General features: G+C 44.6%; 1 protein-coding gene across 1 annotated transcript in view; it reads right to left on the reverse strand.

Moving 5' to 3' along the window:
• The window catches only part of zmpste24 (zinc metallopeptidase, STE24 homolog), a 38,197-nt gene that overhangs the window by 10,668 nt on the left and 9,584 nt on the right, over positions 1-17,945 (reverse strand). The window contains exons 4-8 of the mRNA XM_085963084.1: positions 15,172-15,288; positions 10,986-11,138; positions 5,746-5,887; positions 3,443-3,636; positions 3,047-3,151 (exon numbers count right to left, since the gene is read on the reverse strand). Coding sequence (XP_085819210.1) covers positions 3,047-3,151; positions 3,443-3,636; positions 5,746-5,887; positions 10,986-11,138; positions 15,172-15,288 — 711 coding nt within the window. The remainder of the gene's footprint in view (positions 1-3,046; positions 3,152-3,442; positions 3,637-5,745; positions 5,888-10,985; positions 11,139-15,171; positions 15,289-17,945) is intronic.

A 17,945-nucleotide genomic window follows, 5' to 3' on the forward strand; every position in this document is an offset into this window, starting at 1 on the left:
CTTGGACAAAAGAGCTGAATTCCAGAGGTGAGGTGAGAGTGACTGTCGGTGACATCAAGGCAGCATTTGATCGACTGTGGCATCAAGGAGCTCTAGTAAAATTGAAGTCGATAGGAATCAGGGGGAAAACACTCCACTGGCTGGAGTCATACCTAGCACAAAGGAAGATGGTTGTGGTGATTGAAGGTCAATTATCACAGCCCCAGGACATCGCTGCAGGAGTTCCTCAGGGCAGTGTCCTAGGCCCAACCATCTTCAGCTGCTTCATCAATGACCTTCTCTCAATCATAAGGTCAGAAGTGTGGATGCTGGTCTGAGCGATACACCATAGAAGGTGGCAGGTAACGAACGCTGAAACACAATTCACTGGGTAGATCGTACTGGAAAGTCAAAGTGCCTAATCAGCCATGTGACAGAAGCAAGCTGGGTGGACATGGGCCCAGGTCTAGGTGCATGGCAATGCAGTGCTAGTTTCAGTAGCTTCCAGGTCTCTCATCTAAGACTGGAAGTGAGGACACAATTCCAGGACATCGCTGCAGGAGTTCCTCAGGGCAGTGTCCTAGACCCAACCATTTTCAGCTGCTTCATTAATGGCCTTCCCTCCATCATAAGGTCAGAAGTGAGGATGTTCGCTGATGATTGCAGAGTGTTCAGTTCCATTCGGAACTCCTCAAATAATGAAGCAGTCCATGCCCGCATGCAGCAAGACCTGGACGACATTCAGGCTTGGGCTGATAAGTGACAGGTAACATTCGTGCCACACAAGTGCTGGGCAATGACTATCTCCAACAAGCGAGAGTCTAACCGCCTCCCCCCCATGACATTCAACGGCATTACCATCGCCAAATCCCCCACCATCAACATCCTGGGGTCACCATTGACCAGAAATTTAACCAGGGCCAGCCACATAAATACTGTGGCAACAAGAGCAGGTCAGAGGCTGGGTATTCTGCGGCGAGTGTCTCACCTCCTGACTCCCCAAAGCATTGCCACCATCTACAAGGCACAAGTAAGGAGTGTGATGGAATACTCTCCACTTGCCTGGATGAGTGCAGCTCCAACAACACTCAAGAAGCTCGACACCATCCAGGACAAAGCAGCCCGCTCGATTGGCACCCCACCCACCACCTTAAACTGCCGCATCGTGGCTGCAGTGTGTACCATTTACAAGATGCACTGCAGCAACTCACCAAGGCTTCTTCGGCAGCACCTCCCAAACCCGTGACCTCTTCCACCTAGAAGGACAAGGGCAGCAGGCACATGGGAACACCACCACCTACAAGTTCCCCTCCAAGTTACACACCATCCTAACTTGGAGACATATTGCCATTCGTTCATCATCGCTGGGTCAAAATCCTGGAACTCCCTCCCTAACAGTACTGTGGGAGTACCTTCACCACACGGACTGCAGCGGTTCAAAGCGGCTCACCACCACCTTCTCAAGGGCAATTAGGGATGGGCAATAAATGCTGGCCGTTTCAGCGACGCCCACATCCCACGAATAAAAAAAAAGTGCAATTGATACATAAACCGCTTTATTATATAAAAATGTGCCAGAAATTTGCAATTTAAATTACCTTTGGTATTGGAACTTGGTCTTTTAAAATGGAGAACTTCTTTGTCTGTACAAAACCTATTTCAAAAACTTTAGCATTGGGGAACTTCACTGCACCCCTCCCCTCCCCTCCAAAATATCGCCCCTCGCCCCACACCCCACACCGACTCAGTGGGAAAGTATAATGTGTGAAGTGATATTGCGACACACAAGTCCCAGGTTTGACCAAAAAGCAAAATACTGCTGATGCTGGAAATCTGAAAACAGAAAATGCTAGAAAGATTCAAAAGGTCAGGCAGCATCTGACGAAGGGTCACCAACCTGAAACGTTAACTCTGTTTCTCTCTCCACAGAGATTGCCTGACCTGCTGAGTTTTTCCAGCATTTTCTGTTTTTTATCCCAGGTTTTATTCCTGATCTAGGCCAATCTTATGCTGAAGTCTTCAAATACCAGTGGACACGAGTAGAAAGGCCATTAAAACTAACAGGCCACAGCTGGGTGTGTTTGTGCAGATGGAAGGGATCGAGGGGAATGGTGAGGAGAGGGGTTGGGCTATGGAAAGAGACACTGGTTCACCTGTTCCTAAAGATTCTTCCGTCTTCTTCCGCACTCACCTGCAGCCAACATAAACCCAGCAACTCCCTGCAAATCTCAATTCTTCCAAGTGGATATATTCTATAAACCCTACAGGTAGCACCTCATCTTCCGATTAGGCACTCTGCAGCCTTCCGGTCTCAATATCGAGTTCAACAATTTCAGATCATAACCTCGGCCCCTATTTCATTTTTACTTATATTTTTCCACTCCTTTCCTCCCCCCCCCCTTTCCTTTTGTTTCTCTCTCACACCTGGCAGCTATCTTTTGCCCTGCCAGTACACTTTACACCTAATCACAGCCTATTACCATCTCGTCTAGCTTCTAATCTCTTTTACTTCTTTTGGTTCTTTTATCCGATCGCAGCCCTGCCTTCGATCTAGTTCCTTTTCTCTCCAGTTTTGAAGAAGGGTCAAACCCGAAACGTCAACTCAAATTTCTCTCCACGGATGTTGCCTGACCTGCTGAGTTTTTCCAGCATTTTCTGTTGTTATTTATTAAACATTACTTTTGTTTTCTCTCCCCTCAACAGATCTGGCAGTTTACCAAAGGGCAACGGGTCTAAAAATTAAAAAATAATGGACCCCACACATGCAAGCAAGTCAGAAGATCTTTGATTCAATTCCCCACCTCTGCTGATTTCAGCTGGGGAAGTAGAAGAGCCCCTGCAATGGCTTCATCAGCGTGGGCTCCTGCTTCTGATGGTTATATGGAAATCTAGATAGTGCAAGGTGAACTGGATTGGAAAGCCCTCGATGATCAAATAGCCTAAGAGTGGCATCATGGGGGAGGAAACAGAGGAACCAGGTGCCTGTGGAACCTTACTTCAGCAAATCATCACCTTAATAAATATATATATATATTATATATTACTGTAAAAAAGAACCATGTATTACCTGGCTAATGACAATGTTTTTCACAGTATGGCCTAGTTTCCAGTGTCCAAGCTCATGACCCAGTACTGCTAGAACCTCTTGGTTACTGCAGCCTTGCCTCTTATTCTGAAAAGAAAGTAGCGATTACCAAACAAAATCCTTTAAAAAGTAATATACCAGGGCCCGAGTTGGGGTAGCTATCCACAGACTAGTCACGTGTTTCAGCCAACATCCCAGACTCGCTCACCAGCCTGGTTATATCCTGTCCCACGGTCAAGATAGGAGAGAACACAGTCGGTGCGGGGTCAGGCATGCCCCTTTTTTCCAGACCGTAACAATGTTGTCCACGTCCCAACAAACAATCAATTAAAAAAAAAGTTTAATAGGAGCTATGGATAATACAACCAGCAGGCGTACCTTTGGTCTTAGTTTGGTCTCGGCAGTCTCGGTTTCACTGCCATCTCCAGCAGCCGTCTGCATCTCGATGTTCTCATCAGCTGTCCCTTTATTTAATGGGGAATGATCTTCAAGCAGCGTGTCAAACAGAACAATACGCTTGTTCTTAAAAAAACCATAGAAATACGCATTGCTGTGCGATGATCTCTTTGACCCTGGTCAAAACATTGAAGAAGGTTAATACTGTTTACTACAAAGCATTAAAACAATTGCTTTGGCCATTTTTTTTTTTTTTTAAGTTTATGCTAAATTTACAAGAGGTTTTGTGGTCAAAAAGACATGTCTCGCTGTTAGATCAGCATTTTGTTGGACTGGTCACTAAATGCCAACTTATAATTCTCATACCAAAAACAATGAAAGCTAATTAAGAGTTCTGGGTCAAACTGGGCACTGCGAAAAGACAACATCAGCTGGTGAGGGAAAGAATGATAACATATTGGCTTGAAAGTTGGAGGAAACTTTTGTAACTTCAGAAAATGTAGCACGGCTATATTTTCTTCACCCGTGCTCAAGAGTCTGGTCCACAGCAATTTGATGGAATAAATCTCATCATAATTCATTACAATATCTGCATTTTAATAATTTAGTTGGTTTTAGGATTAGTAAGACTTTAAAATCATTGCAATGATCACAAAATAAAGCCAGCAATTTCAGATTTTATTGCTGGAGTTAAAAATTAAATTGTGAACCTAAAACCATAGACTCAAGGTCAAATGGAAGAGATTTAGAAAAGAATAAGAGAAACTTAAAACAGAGTTGTGAGGCTGTGGAATTCGATTCCCAGTCGGTGTGTGAGGCAGAAACTATGTCGACATTCAAGATGAATGGATTGGCACTATTTCCTTATGTGGAGAGTAAATGCGGACACAGACTGGCCTGTTTCTGTGTTGCAACTTGTATGTACTGCTACATGTTTCTATGTAAAACATTAGCGATTAGTTATCGTCAGGTCTGCTTAGAAACCAGAATTTTTACGGCCCCGTGATTTTTAAGGTAAAATTAGTCACTCTGCAGGCAATGAGTGTCGAAATTTGAGAGATTTGTTGTGGGATATCTCGCTGCAACAAACCTCTTGCCCCAAGCACCAACTTTTGCGATGGCTCAGTTGGTAAAACTAGCATGCAGAGGAGCCTCCTAACTTGGTGCCATGAGCAAACTTGGAGAAGTTTGTTACTGTACCGTCCTCCAAATCATTGACATACAGGACTCCGTGGTCTACCAACAATTACAGTCTAGGCTACTGGTGACGTATGGCTATCTGGGTACAGTATCACAGTGTCCAACGCCCATGACATCATAATCTACAACAGTTAGTTAGTGTGTTTAAAAAGGAAAGAAAAATGATATATTTTTTTTAATTTTAGCACAAACTGCACATCATGGTGTACGGGTTTTAAAGCCGTATAGGAACAGCAGCTCCAGGGCAAGGCAATGTAAACGCCCGCTAAAACAATGTTTCACGGTAGAGATGGAGTCAGCAACAACTGCCACCATCTCACCAGCACGCTCTCCGCCTTCAAGAGACAGAGACGTGCATAAACCAAGGTTAGAGAATTCCACTGATTCAAGGTCCAGAACATGCAGGAAATGTCAGTGTAAAGTCGGTTGGGTCTGCAGAGTGGACGGAAATGCTGCTGAATGAGGTTTCTGCCACCCGAGTGAACTCTATTGATATAGCTCACTGAAAGCCTCCAGTACAGAATGGAAGTGATAGGAGCAGGCTGGAGGTTGTTCAAAAAAAACTCAAGGGCAACAGTGCCGCAGGACCATAACCCTTCAAGAAACCTTTAGTCAGTTTTTATCTGAAATAAAAACAGAAAATGCTGTTAATACTCAGCAGGTCAGGCAGCATCTGTGGAGAGAGAAATAGAGTTAACATTTCAGGTCAGTGACTATGACCGTTCAGGAGAACCTGACAAAATGTCATCGACCTGAAACATAACTCGGTTTCTCTCTCCACAGATGCTGCCTGACCTCCTGAGTATTAACAGTATTTTCTGTTTTTATTTCACCTTACCAGCATCCGCAGTATTTTGCTTTGGTAAAGGTTCATGTGGTTATAAAAGCATCGCCACCTTTAGTTATTTGCACACACTGGAGTGGAGCTCAGCATTGTTATTATGCTTCAGTTAACAAGGAGAGCGTCACCAAGCAGCAACATATTCTCTTTGAACAGGCTACTTTCAGTGCAGGCGTGAAGTAATTGCGCCTTCAAGTTTCATCTATCAAAATGCTACAGAGCAGGTACAATGGCTGTGTCTTACCCTCTACTACATAAACCTTGGTTAGAGGAAAGCTAATACTCTTGGCCATTTCCTCAATATTCTCCCTCAACTCCCCATCAGGAAGTGGAGTGAATTTATCAAACAGTGGCGCGATATAATCAGCATAGATGGTCACCAACACCTAAAGAGAAGGACAGAGAGGGGAGAACAAGTTAGAAGCACATCAAACGCTTCACACCCATGCTATCGAACGCTACAGTGGTCTCAACAAAAGCATTTATAGTCACTAATGCTCTTAAATGTACTGTCAATATTCTGGGATGAATTACAAAAAGAGGAAACAGTGGATTATCAATACGATTGTGACAAACAACAACAAGATGTAAAAACTTTAAACCAGCATTGCTGCAAGAAAAGGAACATGTTTTACAGCTAAAGCTTCTTTGATTTTAGTTTCAGCCTCAACACCCACTCTGGATAAATTCTGATTACAAGCCAACATTGCTGGGCACTTCTACAAAAACATTCCGACCATTCAAAGTCTTCATGGAATCCTCAAAGTGATGACTGCTAAAAAGATTTAAAAGTAGAATTAAAATGCAGGACTATTTTTGGAAATTTTGGAAAGTGTGTTCATTCTAATCAGAAATTGGAACTCAAGCAAAATACAAAAGGGGGGGGGGGGGAAATGATCAAAATGGGTGAAGAGGTAGCAGTGTTACTTTTGGGCATTTTATATATTTAAAAACAAACTAGCAACAGAATTTTCCATTATGCCATATACAGAATCTATTACATTAACATGTTCACACCACTTGTTCTCCTTTCGAGATTAACTAAATAGATCCCTTTGCTGTTCTGATGAAAGGTCATCGACCCGAAACGTTAACTCGGTTTCTCTCTCCACAGATGCTGCCTGACCTGCTGAGTATTTCCAGCATTTTGTTTTTATTTCAGATCCCTTTACTGTTTGAGAGACCTTGCTCTGTACAGCAAGGCTGCTGCATTTACCAACATAACAGCAACGACACTTCAAAACTAATTGCACGTGAAGCACTTCGAGATGTCATGAGGACATGATCAGGCGTTACATAGTCAAGTTCTTCCGTTCTTCCCCTCGTGAAGGTGATGATACCTCAGTGGGGTACGGTTCCACAATCATCAGCCATCCTCAGCCAAGTGGCCATTATTCATGTGTGAAACTTGACAAGTGTTGCAGCCTATCGTAGCATGGAGGCCATCACCTTGTAGATCCCTTTACGACGCACCTCTTGACAAACTGCTCTTGCCATTTCATGGCTCCTCTTTGGCATTGTCCTTATTCAACATCAGCGAACACCATCTCCAACAGAAGTCACTGGTTACTGATCAGGAGCAGAAATTTTGGCTGATTCTTTTTCCCGCCCACAATAATTCGGTGTCATTGAAGATCATTGTGGTGCCCCTACCATCACCATGACTGAGATCGAGACTGGGGATTGGATATCAGTCATTCCTGGTCTGTGTGGGTCATTGTTCGCTGGATAAATGCACTGAGCCAATGGGAGAGCCCCGCTACCCACCATCACATGGATTTTAAAACAATGTAAAAGTCACGCACAAAGTCAAAAATGTGCAAGCATATATTTCACAATGCTTCAGATTAAGGTGAGGGCTCAAAATTATTGCAACAAACTTTTTTTATTTTTTTATTAAATGACTGCTCAAGTGATGAATTTAAAATTGGGGCTAGGTGGGCCAGGGAGCGACCCGTGCAACTGTTTTGTTCAAGAGCATCAATACAATTCAATTCAATTCATAACACAACTCTCTGATAGTTGCTTTCTCAGGCATGGGTTTGAGAAGTCCAAGCACAGTTCTAGACAGATTCGGAGAGCAGGAAAACCCATCATTCAACACAGAGCAAGGGACTGCACTCCAAGCACATCAGGTTGACTGGTGTGGTGACAGGATCTTCAAAAGAACGAACTTGGATTTATATAGTGCCTTCCAGGATGTCCCAAAGTGTTTTACAACCAATGGAGTATTTTTGAACTGTTGTAATGTACGGAAAACTCGGCAGCCAATTTACGCACAGCAAGGTCCCACAACATCAAAGAGATAAATGATCAGATATCCTCTTTTGATAGAAACATAGAAGATAGGAGCCATTCGGCCCCTCGAACCTGCTCCACCATTTAATGAGATCATGGCTGATCATCCAAATTTAGTATCCGGTCCCTGCTTTCTCCCCATATCCCTTGATCCCTTTAGCCTTAAGAAATATATCTAACTCCTTCTTGAATATATTTAATGAATTGGACTCAACTGCCTTTTGTGGTAGAGAATTCCACAGGTTCACCACTCTCTGGGTGAAGAAATTCCTCCTCATCAGTCCTAAATGGCTTACCCCCTATCCTTAGACTGTGACCCCTGGTTCTGGACTCCCCCACCATCAGGAACATCCTTCCTGCATCTAGTCTGTCTAGTCCTGTTAGAATTTTATAAGTTTCAATGAGATCCCCTCTCATTCTTCTAAACTCTAGCGAATATAAGCCTAATCGACCCAATCTCTCCTCATACGTCATTCCTGCCATCCCAGGTATCAGTCTGGTGAATCTTCACTGCACTCTCTCCATGGCAAGAACATCCTTCCTCAGATAAGGTGACCAAAACTGCACACAATACTCAAGGTGTGGTCTCACCAAGGCCCTGTACAACTGCAGCAAGACATCCTTGTTCCTGCACTCGAATCCTCTCGCTATGAAGGCCAACATACCATTTGCTATCTTAACCGCCTGCTGCACCTGCATGCTTGCCTTCAGCAACTGGTGCACAAGGACACCCAGGTCTCGTTGCACTTCCCCTTTTCCCAATCTATTGCCGGTCAGATAATAATCTGTCTTCCTGTTTTTGCCACCGAAGTGGATAACCTCGCATTTATCCACATTGGGCAGATGCATGGCAAATGCAGTATAATCACCCAACCTGTCCAAATCATACTGGAGTTTCTCTGCATCCTCCTCACAGCACACACGCCCACCCAGCTTTGTCTCGTCTGCAAACCTGCAGATATTACATCTAATTCCCTCGTCTAGATGATATATCGAAAGCCTTCTGAAAGTCCAAATACACCACATCCACTGGTTCTCCCTTATCTATTCTACCAGTTACATCCTCAAAAAATTCCAGTAGATTAGTCAAGCATGATTTACCTTTTGTAAATCCATGTTGACTTTATCTGATCCTGTCACTGTTTTCCAAGTGCTCTGCTATTACATCTTCCCCACTACCGATGTCAGACTTACCGGTCTGTAATTCCCCGTTTTCTCTCTACCACCTTTTTTTAAATAGTGGGGTTACATTAGCTACCCTCCAATCCATGGGAACTATTCCAGAGTCTATCGAATTTTGGAAGATGACCAGCAATGCATCTACAATTTCTAGGGTCACTTCCTTAAGTACCCTAGGATGTAGATTATCAGGCCCTGGGGAATTATCGGCCTTCAATCCCATCAATTTTCCTAACACTATTTCCCTACAAATACTGATTTCATGCAGTTCCTCCCTCTCATTAGACCCTATGTTCCCCGACATCTTTGGGAGGTTATTTGTGTCCTCCTTTGTGAAGACAGAACCAAAGTATGTATTTAATTGGTCTGCCATTTCTTTGTTCCCCATTATAAATTCCCCTGATTCTAACTGCAAGGGACCTACGCTTGACTTCACCAATCTTTTTCTCTTCACATATCTATAGAAGCTTTTACAGTCAATTTTTATGTTCTCTGCAAGCTTACTCTCAATCTATTTTCCCCCTCTTAATTAATCCCTTTGTCCTCCTTTGCTGAATCCTAAACTGCTCCCAATCCTCAGGTTTGCTGCTCTTTCTGGCCAATTTATATATCCTCTCCTTGGATCTTCTGCTATCCCTAATTTCCCTCGTTAGCCACGGTTGAGTCACCGTTTTTGTTTTATTTTTATGCTGATGTTGGTTGAGGAATAAATATTTAGTCGTGACACACGGAGAACTTCCCTGCTCTTTGTATAGTGACATGGGCTCTTTTACAGCCATCTGAGGAGGCAGACAGGGCCTCGGTTTAATGCAATACAGCCCCTCCACAGGGCAGCACTCACTGCAATACAGCTCCTCCACAGGGCAGCACTCACTGCAATACAGCCCCTCCACAGTGCAGCACTCACTGCAATACAGCCCCTCCACAGTGCAGCACTCACTGCAATACAGCCCCTCCACAGTGCAGCACTCATTGCAATACAGCCCCTCCACAGTGCAGCACCCATTGCAATACAGCACCTCCACAGTGCAGCACTCATTGCAATACAGCCCCTCCACAGTGCAGCACCCATTGCAATACAGCCCCTCCACAGTGCAGCACTCATTGCAATACAGCCCCTCCACAGTGCAGCACTCATTGCAATACAGCCCCTCCACGGGGCAGCACTCATTGCAATACAGCACTGAAGTGTCAGCCTGGATTGTGTGCTCAAGTCCTGGAGTAGATTCTATGAGGTCAAGGTTCAAGGAGCTTCGCATTTAACTCACCTTCAGGGTTGTTTGATGTAGACACTAGTGTGAAAGAGTGTTCTACTCCCTAGCGGCTATCTCTCACCTGCGAACGGTCTGAAGGTGATCTCCCCAACCACAAAACACAAGTTTTATGCGTTTTTAAGAAATTACCCATTCAAGCTTTAGCTAGTTATGTCATTTTAAATAAAACATAAACCATATCAAAACAAGATGAAGTAGATAGAAGCAAGTTAACAAGTAAATTGAAGGTCATCTGTCTTGGTAACTCAGTGGGTGAGTGCACCGTGTACGAGGGACTGAGCCATACAAAACAGAGATGGTCCTGGGTATGATTCCAGGTCCCTACCCAGCTCACTGATCACAGCCCGGGAAGTGAAAGGGGCACTTGAGTTGGTCTCAATGTTCACGGCATGGGGTTGAGGAGTAGGAGGCGGAAGAGCTGGGGGTAGTGAAAGGAAATCAATCTGCCAAAACTCCTCCCAACAATTGCTATTGAGTAAATCCTGCTGGAGGTGCAAGTCGGTTATGTTCAGGATCAGGCTGGTCTCCCACAGCCAAATAGCCTCTTACTGCATAGGCTCACGTGACGTGCCACTTGAGCAAGGAAAGAGGAGGTGTCTGTTACCCATTGAATCATCTCAACATTAAAATCACCACCACCTTCAGGAAAGGAGGGAGAAGGGAACGGGAAGTCAGGTCAGTCAGAAAGAGGGGAAAAACAGAATTAAAAATAAGGGAAGTATTGTGTACTCACCAGTGAAACGATTAATGTGAAAAGCCAAGCGTAGATGAAGAAATAATCCCCACCGATTTTAATGATGTACAACAGCAGCGAGGTCACCGGGAGCAGAATGCACTGAGTCACGGCGAATTTCTTCAAGGCATCTTTAAAAAAGAATCCCAAAGTCTGCGAAAATGAAAGGTAGCCTGTTACAGCCCAGCCTCAACGCACCAAGCGCCGACTATTGCAGCTATTAAAACATCACTATCACACAACTGGATCGCCCTTGCAACTTTAGGAGTATTTATCTGCATACAGAGTTTAAAGAGAAAAGGTTAGAAGTGTTTATGTGGCTGCAGCAATGCTAGCTCCGTCTTTAAAAGGATTTGGCTCCCCTGCCAGGATCCGAGGGAGCCACATTTGGTTCCTGTTTGCCACTATAAAAATTCCACGCAATCCGACTTCCTGAAAACCCCTGGAGTTTTTTTTTTGGAAAGTCGGGGATGGAATCCTGACTCCTCTGAAATAATCAGCAGCAGGGGAGCCAAAAAAATACGGCCAGCCTCACAGATCAAACCCCCCCCCCACCCCTCCACTCTCCGCCCCGCTCTCCCTCCCCCCACAACCAAACCCCCCCATCCACTCTCCCCCTCCCCCATCCACTCTCTGCCCCCCCCATCCACTCTCCGCCCCGCTATCCCTCCCCCCACGACCAAACCCCCCCAGCCACTCTCCCCCTCCCATCCACTCTCCGCCCCGCTCTCCCTCCCCCCACGACCAAACCCCCCCCATCCACTCTCCCCCTCCCCCATCCACTCTCCGCCCCGCTCTCCCTCCCCCCACAACCAAACCCCCCCCATCCACTCTCCCCCTCCCCCATCCACTCTCCGCCCCGCTCTCCCTCCCCCCCCAATCCACTCTCCCCCTCCCCCCATCCACTCTCCGCCCCGCTATCCCTCCCCCCACAACCAAACCCCCCATCCACTCTCCCCCTCCCCCCATCCACTCTCCGCCCCGCTCTCCCTCCCCCCACAACCAACCCCCCCCCATCCACTCTCCCCCCAACCACTCTCGTCCCCCCCATCCACTCTCCGCCCCGCTCTCCCCTCCCCCCACAACCAAACCCCCCATCCACTCTCCCCCTCCCCCATCCACTCTCTGCCCCGCTATCCCTCCCCCCACAACCAAACCCCCCATCCACTCTCATCCCCCCGCCATCCACTCTCTGCCTGCCCCCCCCCATGTCATCCCCTCTCTTCCCCTTCCTTACCCCCCAAGTCATCCCCATTAACCTCCCTATTCTAAATATATATTTGGCTTCACGGTCTCCGAATACTCGGGTGAGGTAGCCCTCACTCCTTATACCCTTGAGAATGTCCACAGTTACTCTGATATCTAGCTAACTTAGAGAGTGTGCGCGCAGGGGAACAGACCATAAGCCCTTATTTTTGATAATTTAATGAGGCTAAGCATCAACAAAAATATTTACCCTCAGAAAACCTACGGCATCCAGTTTTGGAAAATCGAAACTGAAATGAACTTAAATTTAGTTTAGTCAAAAATTATAGCGATTGAAGTTAAAGTTGCTTTTTATTGTTCTTGTACAGCCAGCAGCCAAACGCTAAATATGTTGAGGGTTTTTTAAATAAAGACTGATGGCAGTCTGGAAAAAAATGCTATCACTTTCCTGGGACCAGTGAATGTGCGGCTCCAGCCACAGCACTGCTTTACTTACAGTACTTAGCACGTGCAAATTGGCCAAACAGTCATAGCCAGTCTGCATCTGTGGAATAGTGAGAGCCGTACTGCAATCAGCTTACAGGAAGATCGTCTGAACTATCTAGATCAATCTCCCAATCGACAGCAATCTGCAACATAAAAGCTATAGATTGCTACACATCGCATTGGGGAGCGGCAGAATCAAGTTTGTATTCACTACTACAACAATTTGCATTTATATTCTCCATATGGCAAGTTTTCCCATATGATCAGATGCTTTCCCACAGAGGGGGTTGAGGGGCCAGAAAGATAACTGAGCGAGACCTGGAAGGCCATTTTCATACAGCTCCAAGAGGCCCGATGCATGGGAAAGAGACATTTCATTCAAAAATGCAGAATAAATAGAGAACTTAATTAAAAATTACAATTAAAAATATTCTGGAACATATTGATTGGAAAAAAAAGAGAATGTTAACAAGCTCAGTGAATGAATGGATTACCCAGTGTGGTACTAAGCCAGGAAGTTCAGAGGGGTCCCGGTTCAATTGCTGGTATGTGCGGAGTTAGCCACCAGTTGGGGCAGTGATGGGGTCAATGCGATTGGCTTCAGAATCCCTGGACTAGGGCGGGGACTAAAAAAAAAAATAATGGGAGGTGTTATAAATCTCATCATCAAGAAACTACTTATGAAATAACGCTGGCCGGCCAGCTGGTGGCGCCGTCCAAGGAGTATAAATACTCGGGCGTGGGTCCCAGCTTTCCAGGGACATTTTGTAAGACAGGAACTAGTAAAGTACAACTAGATTTCCATGTTCTGAAACAAGTTGATTAAAGCCTTGCTTTATACTCAAACCAAGTGAGTAGTGAGTTTTATTATGTCAGGAGGGTTCCTTCCCTGACAGTGTGGACAGAATCAGGCTCGACATCGGTACGCCCATGGTGAATAGCCTGACAAAACTCGCAGTTTTAGGCTCACACTTGCGTTGGGTACCAGAGGGCTGCCAGTGATGTGGAAGCATGTTCCAGCAGAGCTCACTGCCTCCGAGAAAGGAGTGGGGGGCAATGTTAAGTCCCTCCTCAAAAAAAACCTGACTGCAACAGTTACTGAGACAAAGTAGATTTACTTTCTAAATGAAGGAGTTTAATTAATAGATACACTATTCATTCTGTGGTGCAATGAAGACTTCAGCTGCCTGGGCCCCTAAGCTCTGGAATTCCCTCCCTAAACCTCTCTTTCCTCCCTTAAGATGCTCCTTAAAACCCACCTCTTTGACCAAGGTTGCCTGTCCCAATATCTCCTTGTGACTTGGTGTCAAATTATGCTGGACAACGCTCCTGGGAAACACCTTGGGACGTTTTACTACATTAAAGGCACTATATAAATGCAAGTGGTTGTTGTTGTGGATTTTTAAAATTCGGTTTATTTTGCTGGCCACAGCAAACACAGGGTTAAAATTGCTAACTCTTCGCTGCTTCAGCAAGCCACAGAGCATATACATTACAGTCGAACAGGCCAAAAGCACTGAAACGCAGCCGCTTCCATGTCACTATGGATTAATAAGCGTCCATTCAATTGCTTCTGTAACTATGAGATGGAAAGTCAAGTGTTTGGAAGAAATCAATCGGTCTTCCAGGGTGGAGTCAAGCCATTCTATTCCATTACAAGCAGCCTCTGTTCACCGGACATGCTTGTTTGGCAGCTGTTTTGGTGTGAGCAAACATTGCTGTGAATCCTTTGAACGTCTAACCATCTAAATGAGTGTCAATTTCCTGCGTTCTAGGAAATCTTCAGCAATATTTGGAACTATATTCTTGGGCAGTATTGTACGAAGACCAGAGCCAGTATACAGCTATCAGAGGCATATGGCTAGTCAGAGGATTCCACGGCCAGACGATTCCATGGCAGTGGATAACCGCGGAGTAACGACCAGTGTCTCACAGGTTAGTTATATGTTCAGAGTTAATGTAGGGGAAGCGCCTTTGGTGTTTTTGGCACTGACGTGAATGAAGTTTGTAATTGCTGCAAATATATAATTTATACCAAGGACTGTTCATTTACCTGTTTATTATTCAATTAATTTGTCTGGTGGTTTACAGCCGAAGCCTCGGTCTGAGAGTCTATTCTTCCACCTCGCGAGGGCAGGGAGATCACGTGGCATATGTGAAATATTGCAGAAGCTGCAGTACAGTGGCAAGGGTTGTGTTCAAATCTCGGGTCTTGCTACATGTACGCAGATAGCTAGCAGGTAAAGGCTCGCTGTAGTTTGTAGGGAATGCTTACTGGAATGACCAGTAACACCAAGGAAATATCAAACTTGTAGTTAGTGATTATATTTTAAATTTTTTATAAAGTTCATAATTTAGAGCAGACAGCGTTCATCCTACAATATAGTTAATATGGAAAGTTTTAAAGATTAATACTACAATCCAAACACGTCCTTTGCAGCTTGTTCCAAAAATTGGTTTTAGTGCTTTGAAAGAAATTCTGGAAACTACAGACCTGTTGATTGAACCCGTGTTTCTCCTCAATGATGAAGGTGTTGTAGATGCTCCAGGGGAGACCGGTGGCTGCACTGAATAAGGTGGCAAGTAACAGGAATGCCAGGGACTGTGTTATCTGTCAACAGACAACAATATAAAAGGAAACCTTTTTTTAAAAAGCACAAGTTGTACTGCAGTGATGATCCTTAAAAGGAGAAAGTACTTCTGGTATGAAATACTCCGCGATCTACACACAATTTCAAAAAAATAAAAGTGTACATGTCCTGCAGCATGATAGCTTTACAAGAGAGGATCCAGAAAAGCAGGTTCACGGTGAGCAAAAATCAATTGAAATTACAAAGATGTTCGCTGAAGTGCAGCGGACACCTGCCTGAGTTTTTCAAAAAATTATTGTATAGAGTGAGGGGGAAAAGGAAAAGGCCATTTTATGCTGAAAGTGCTCCTTCCACATGATTTCACGCTACAGTAGAAATAATGGGCCGGATCTTGCTGGAGTGGGGCATCTCACGGCGTCAAGACTTTTCCCTGCACCCTTCAGCTCAAATTATTTTTGCACCGTAATTTGCTGGAAGTAGGAGCTAATAACGGGGGCAACACGGCATCTGGGACCTTAGTGAATGGCGAGACCAACAGTGTATCTGCCTAACCAATGAGATTTAAAAATTGAGGGAAAAAAAGGAACAACAGAGAAATCAGATACAGAAAGTGAAATAAAAATTGGATTAGAGAGAAAAAAAGACAAAGAAAAAGTAAGAAAAAATTGTAAAAGTTTAAAATTTGACATTTTTAAAATCTCCAACAACAATTTACGACATGCAGGAATGAGATTGAAGAGTTTAAATTGTTCACTTTCTGGGCCAGAGGTTGATTGCATTATCACGTTGTTAAAAAGGTACTTCCGCTGAGAAGTTCCAGCCCCAGCTTTCGGCGAGTTTAATGTAATGAAACGCAAATCCAGCCAAGTCCTGAAAAATAACAGAGGTTGAGGGCGAGACGCCGTTTGTGCGAAACAAATGGCAGAGTGGCGTAAATCAACCAGCAAGTTCTGGAGATTCGCAACTCACGGCGTTCCTTGAACTTGCTGTCCAATTTGTGCATTCAGAACGACGTGCATCGTTAACAGGCCGTTATTTTTCCAGCAAGATCCAGCCGAATAATGCTAGCCTACAGCAGCTGCTTGAGTTAACAGAATTGCTACAGTGCAAGACACATGAAAGCTATAAAGAGGCAACACCTGCAGCTGTATTCTGATAGCATTGAGCAGAGTTTGTTGCATAAAGGATGGCATTAAGACGAGACTTCTCACCACAGTGCAATTCTCAAAACTCAGTTCTCAAACAGATCTGCTTTGCACCTGTTCATGTCACATAGCCTCATCAGCTACAGATTAAACACATCTGCAGACTGTGTACAAAGCAGTTTTCAGATTTGTTACAGGGAGAGTGCAGGTTTTTACTACATTTTCTAGATAGTTAACATCTCCGTTTCTAATCAGCCCTCACCGCAAACCAGCGCACATTCATTTCACCAAGCCACTTGCTCCGAGGGGAAACTTCAGTTACAGCCAGATTCTAGTTCATGCTAATTGGACAGACTTCCACCAGCAATTAATCTGAGCTCATCTATGCAAGGTACCAGAATACAACTCGAAAGTGAGTTAACTTGAATACAACTCGTGCCCTTCCTATAAAATCAGAAATTATAACCAAGTCCGCACAATATGTTAGAAAGAGGAGAAAGAAAGAGCTTGCATTTATATAGCACCTTTCACATCCTCAGGATGTCCCAGATGCTTTCCGGCCAACGAACCACTTTTAAAGTGCAGTCACTGTTGTTATAATCACAAATGTGACAGCCAATTTGCACACAGCAAGATCCCACAAACAGGAACGAGGCAGACGTCCCGATAATCGGTTTTAGTGGTGTTGGCTGATTGATAACTGTTGGCCAGGACACCGGGAGGACTCGTTTGCTCATCTTCAGAATAGTGCCATGGGATCGTTTACATCCACCCGAGGGGGCAGGCGGGGCCTCAACTTAACAGCTCCATCAATATATGGCCCTGCCAACTGTGCAGCACTCCCTCCGCACTGCACTGGAGTAGCAGCCTAGACCATGCGCTCAAGTCTCTGGAGCGGGACTTGAACCCACAACCTTCTGATTCAAAGGCGAGTGTGCGACCCACTGAGCAAAGGCCGATACGTCCATTCTAGAAAGTGACCACGGAAATAGTTTTCACAACATTTAACCCTTTTTCCATAAAAATTCAATTTTAACATCATACTCTAGAAACTCTCTTCTCAAGCAGATCTATTCTACAAGAAATGCATTTTAGGGATCAAACCATCTAAAAGGATGGTCTGATACTCAAGGATCGCTAGATTATAAAAAGCACAACACTATTGAACGTCAGGGACTGATTTTCTATTCCAGGTTAAGTTGGAGAATTTGTACGGTCTTAATATTTAGTCCGAGCTTCTTTGCCAAAGCACAACTTTTAATTTCAATTAAATTTTATTTTTGAAACAGCGATCCTGCAACTCTTGCAGAACACTCTGCTTCCATTCAGAAGCTTGGAACTGAAGTTGTTTCAATCGTGATTTACACTAAAACTAACTCCCACCACCCCCCAGGCCACTAAATAGAATGATCGCACCCTTCTTGTCCAGAGATCCTGTTGGCTAAAACAGAACACTATAAATAGCTGAATGGTCACGCGCTCACTCATTCCCAGCTAAAGGAAGATAATGGAGAGATTAAAGACATCTGCTG

Source organism: Somniosus microcephalus, chromosome 20, assembly GCF_052327205.1.
Source record: "Somniosus microcephalus isolate GS21.2 chromosome 20, FLI_Smic_1.0, whole genome shotgun sequence".
NCBI lineage: Eukaryota > Metazoa > Chordata > Chondrichthyes > Squaliformes > Somniosidae > Somniosus > Somniosus microcephalus.